The following is a 3,152-nucleotide window of genomic DNA, read 5'->3' as shown; positions in this document are numbered from 1 at the left end:
ACTCTTTTGGTTTCTGTACCCAATATTTTAAAAAGTTACAAATGCAATAAAAATATCGGTATCGGTACTCGGTATCGGCAAGTACCAAAAATAAAAGTATCGGTATCGGGCGAGTACTGGAAAAAGTGGTATCGGTGCATCCCTAGTTAAAAGCATATTGTTTTTAACATCACTCGTCTCGTTCCGTGTGTTTGTTGCAGGTTTAGGAAGCTGATGAATTATGGAGAGGCTGGTGTTTTACGTGCTGGTGTTCGGCGTGCTGGTGAAGGCTCAGCATTGCCCGGGTCGCTGCATCTGTCAGACCATCTCGCCCACGCTCACACTCCTCTGCGCCAAAACCGGCCTGCTGTTCGTGCCGCCCACCATCGACCGCAAGACCGTCGAGCTGCGTCTGACCGACAACTTCATAACGACCGTCCGCCGAAAAGACTTCGTCAACATGACGAGCCTGGTGCACCTCACTCTGTCCCGCAACACCATCAGCCAGATCGCGCCGCATGCTTTCCTCGGCCTGAAGTCTCTGAGAGCGCTGCACATGGACGGGAATCGACTGACGGTCATCAACAGCGACCAGCTGCAGGGTCTGATCAACCTCAGGCACCTGATCCTGGGCAATAATCAGGTTCACCACATCGAACTGTCCTCCTTCGACGAGTTCGTCTCCACCATCGAGGACCTGGATTTGTCCTACAACAACCTGAGGACGTTACCGTGGGAAGCCATCGCCAGGATGACCAACATCAACACCTTAACGCTGGACCACAATCTGATCGACCACATCGGCGCCGGGACCTTCACGCTCCTCACCAAGCTGGTGCGGCTGGACATGACGTCCAACCGTCTGCAGACGCTTCCACCGGACACGCTGTTCCAGCAGGCGCAGGTGCTGTCCGAGCCCAGAGCGTCCGGCTCGTCCCGGCTGACGGTCAGCTTCGGGGGAAACCCGCTGCACTGTAACTGCGAGCTGCTCTGGCTGCGGCGCCTGACGAGGGAGGACGACCTGGAGACCTGCGCTTCTCCTGAACTCCTGATGGACAGGTACTTCTGGTCCATTCAAGAGGAGGAGTTCATCTGCGAGCCGCCGCTCATCACCAAACACCAGGTCAGCAAACATGACTGCGTGAAAAAATCCTTAAAAATTCCAAGTTTCCATAAAAATATAAACTATCAAAGTTATATATTTTTTTTTTTTTACATTAAAATTACAATTAAAAATAATACAAATCAAAACATTTAATTAAAAAAGAGAGAGAGAATAATCAGGAATGTTTCTTGAGCAAGATTGTGTGAGTATATTAAAAGTAAGTATACTGTATTTATATACATTTTTAACATAAATTTAGTATCAAAACTGAAATACTATTAGTTTTTTTAGTAATTTGAATTAGTTTTATTTTGTATTTTTCATTTTAAATTTTACATTTAAGTTTTTTTATTTTATTTTATTTCAGTTAGCGTTTATTCTGTTTCAAGTAATGATTTTCTTTTAATGTCTAGTTTTATTTTAATCAACAAAATTAATCTTGGATAGAAAATAAGATATAGTAATATAATAATGTAATAATATTTGTAAATTTTACTGTTTTTACTGTATTTTTGATTAAATAAATGCAGCCTTGGTGAGCAGAAGAGATTTCTTTCAAAAGCAAATTATAGAAAAAAAATAATTATAGCTAGATAGATAGACTGACAGAGAACAATATGAAATTAAATACATTATAATTTTGTATTCTTGATAGAAATGTGAAGAAAGGTCTCTAATTATTTGATAATAAAAAAAAATGTATTATGATTTTTTAAGATTTTTTGAATATATATCATGTTATATTTTAGAATCAGGAAATTATATAGCTCACAAATATGTATCATTTAAAAAAATGAAAATCTTTCTGACCCCAGACTTTTTAACAGTAGTGCACATTGTTTTGTTTTGTTTTGTTTTTTTGTTTTTTTTTTGTTTCTTTGTATACTTAAATTATTAATTAATAAGTATTATTCATAAAATATAATTTCTGAACATTTCTAAATATTACTTTGTCACATTAACGCACCATTAACCTTCAGGTGCATCATCTCCCTTGGATTTTTTTACTATGCACATAACATATAACATTATGTGTTAAAAGCATATTGTTTTTAACATCACACTTCATGCAGGTATTTTATTTTATTTAGTTTTATTTTATTTAGTTTTGTTTTGTTTTATATTATTTTTATTTGGAATTGAATTGTTATTTCCATTGAACATTTGACCATGTAAATGTTTTTTTTTTTTTTTAAATAACAATATTTATTAACATTGTTTTTAACTTCTTCACACAGGTCACCAAACCCTACGTGATGGAGGGTCAGGGCGTGACTCTCAAGTGTAAGGCGATGGGCGACCCCGATCCTACCATTCACTGGCGCTTTCCCGATGGCAAACTGGTGCACAATAACTCGCGCACGATCCTGTACGACAACGGCACGCTGGACATCCTGATCACCACGCTGAAGGACAGCGGCGCCTTCAACTGCGTGGCCTCCAACGCTGCCGGCATCGCCACCGCAGCCGTGGAGGTCAACATGATCCCGCTGCCGCTCCTTGTCAACAACTCGGGTCACATGAGGGAGGCTGACCCGGGACTCTCTGACATCACCACCTCCACCAAATCTGGCAGCAACGACACCAAACTGCAGAACAAGAGGGTGCTGGTGGAAAACCTGACCGCAAACTCGGCCGTCATCCACTGGCCGTCCGAACGGCACATTCCCGGGATCAGAATGTACCAGATCCAGTACAACAGCACCGTCGACGACACCCTGGTGTACAGGTAAGAACTCTTCTTTTATGAGACATTAAGACAGACGTGACTAATGAAATGGACAGCTTCTCAGGTCCCCTGTTGTGTCTTTTAACGGAAGCACTTAACCTCGGCTCACTCCAGACGCTGTCTAATCTATCTCCTGTAACTCATCCTGGATTAAAAGCCACTCGTGAATCTCTGTTAACCAGCTTTCCAGGCGAAATTACATAAGGGCCTTTCGCACCGCTTTAGTTCCAGAACTAAATGTACAGTACTAAAGTACTGGGACGATTTTGCGCAAACTATTTCCCAGTACCATTTAAAGGGTTGCATTCGCACCGAGAGTGTGTACTAAGAAGTGACGTA

The 3,152-nt window shown here is 41.3% G+C and overlaps 1 protein-coding gene across 1 annotated transcript in view; it reads left to right on the top strand.

Moving 5' to 3' along the window:
- Window positions 1–220: 220 nt before the first annotated feature.
- The window catches only part of lrfn1 (leucine rich repeat and fibronectin type III domain containing 1), a 16,320-nt gene continuing 13,388 nt past the window's right edge, over window positions 221–3,152 (top strand). Inside the window, exons 1-2 of the mRNA XM_016491228.1 lie at window positions 221–1,102; window positions 2,323–2,813. Of these exons, the coding sequence (XP_016346714.1) occupies window positions 221–1,102; window positions 2,323–2,813 (1,373 nt within the window). The remainder of the gene's footprint in view (window positions 1,103–2,322; window positions 2,814–3,152) is intronic.

Source organism: Sinocyclocheilus anshuiensis, unplaced genomic scaffold (genome assembly GCF_001515605.1).
Source record: "Sinocyclocheilus anshuiensis isolate Anshui unplaced genomic scaffold, SAMN03320099.WGS_v1.1 scaffold402, whole genome shotgun sequence".
Taxonomy (NCBI): Eukaryota; Metazoa; Chordata; class Actinopteri; order Cypriniformes; family Cyprinidae; genus Sinocyclocheilus; species Sinocyclocheilus anshuiensis.
This window is presented reverse-complemented; position numbering and strand designations above follow the sequence as displayed.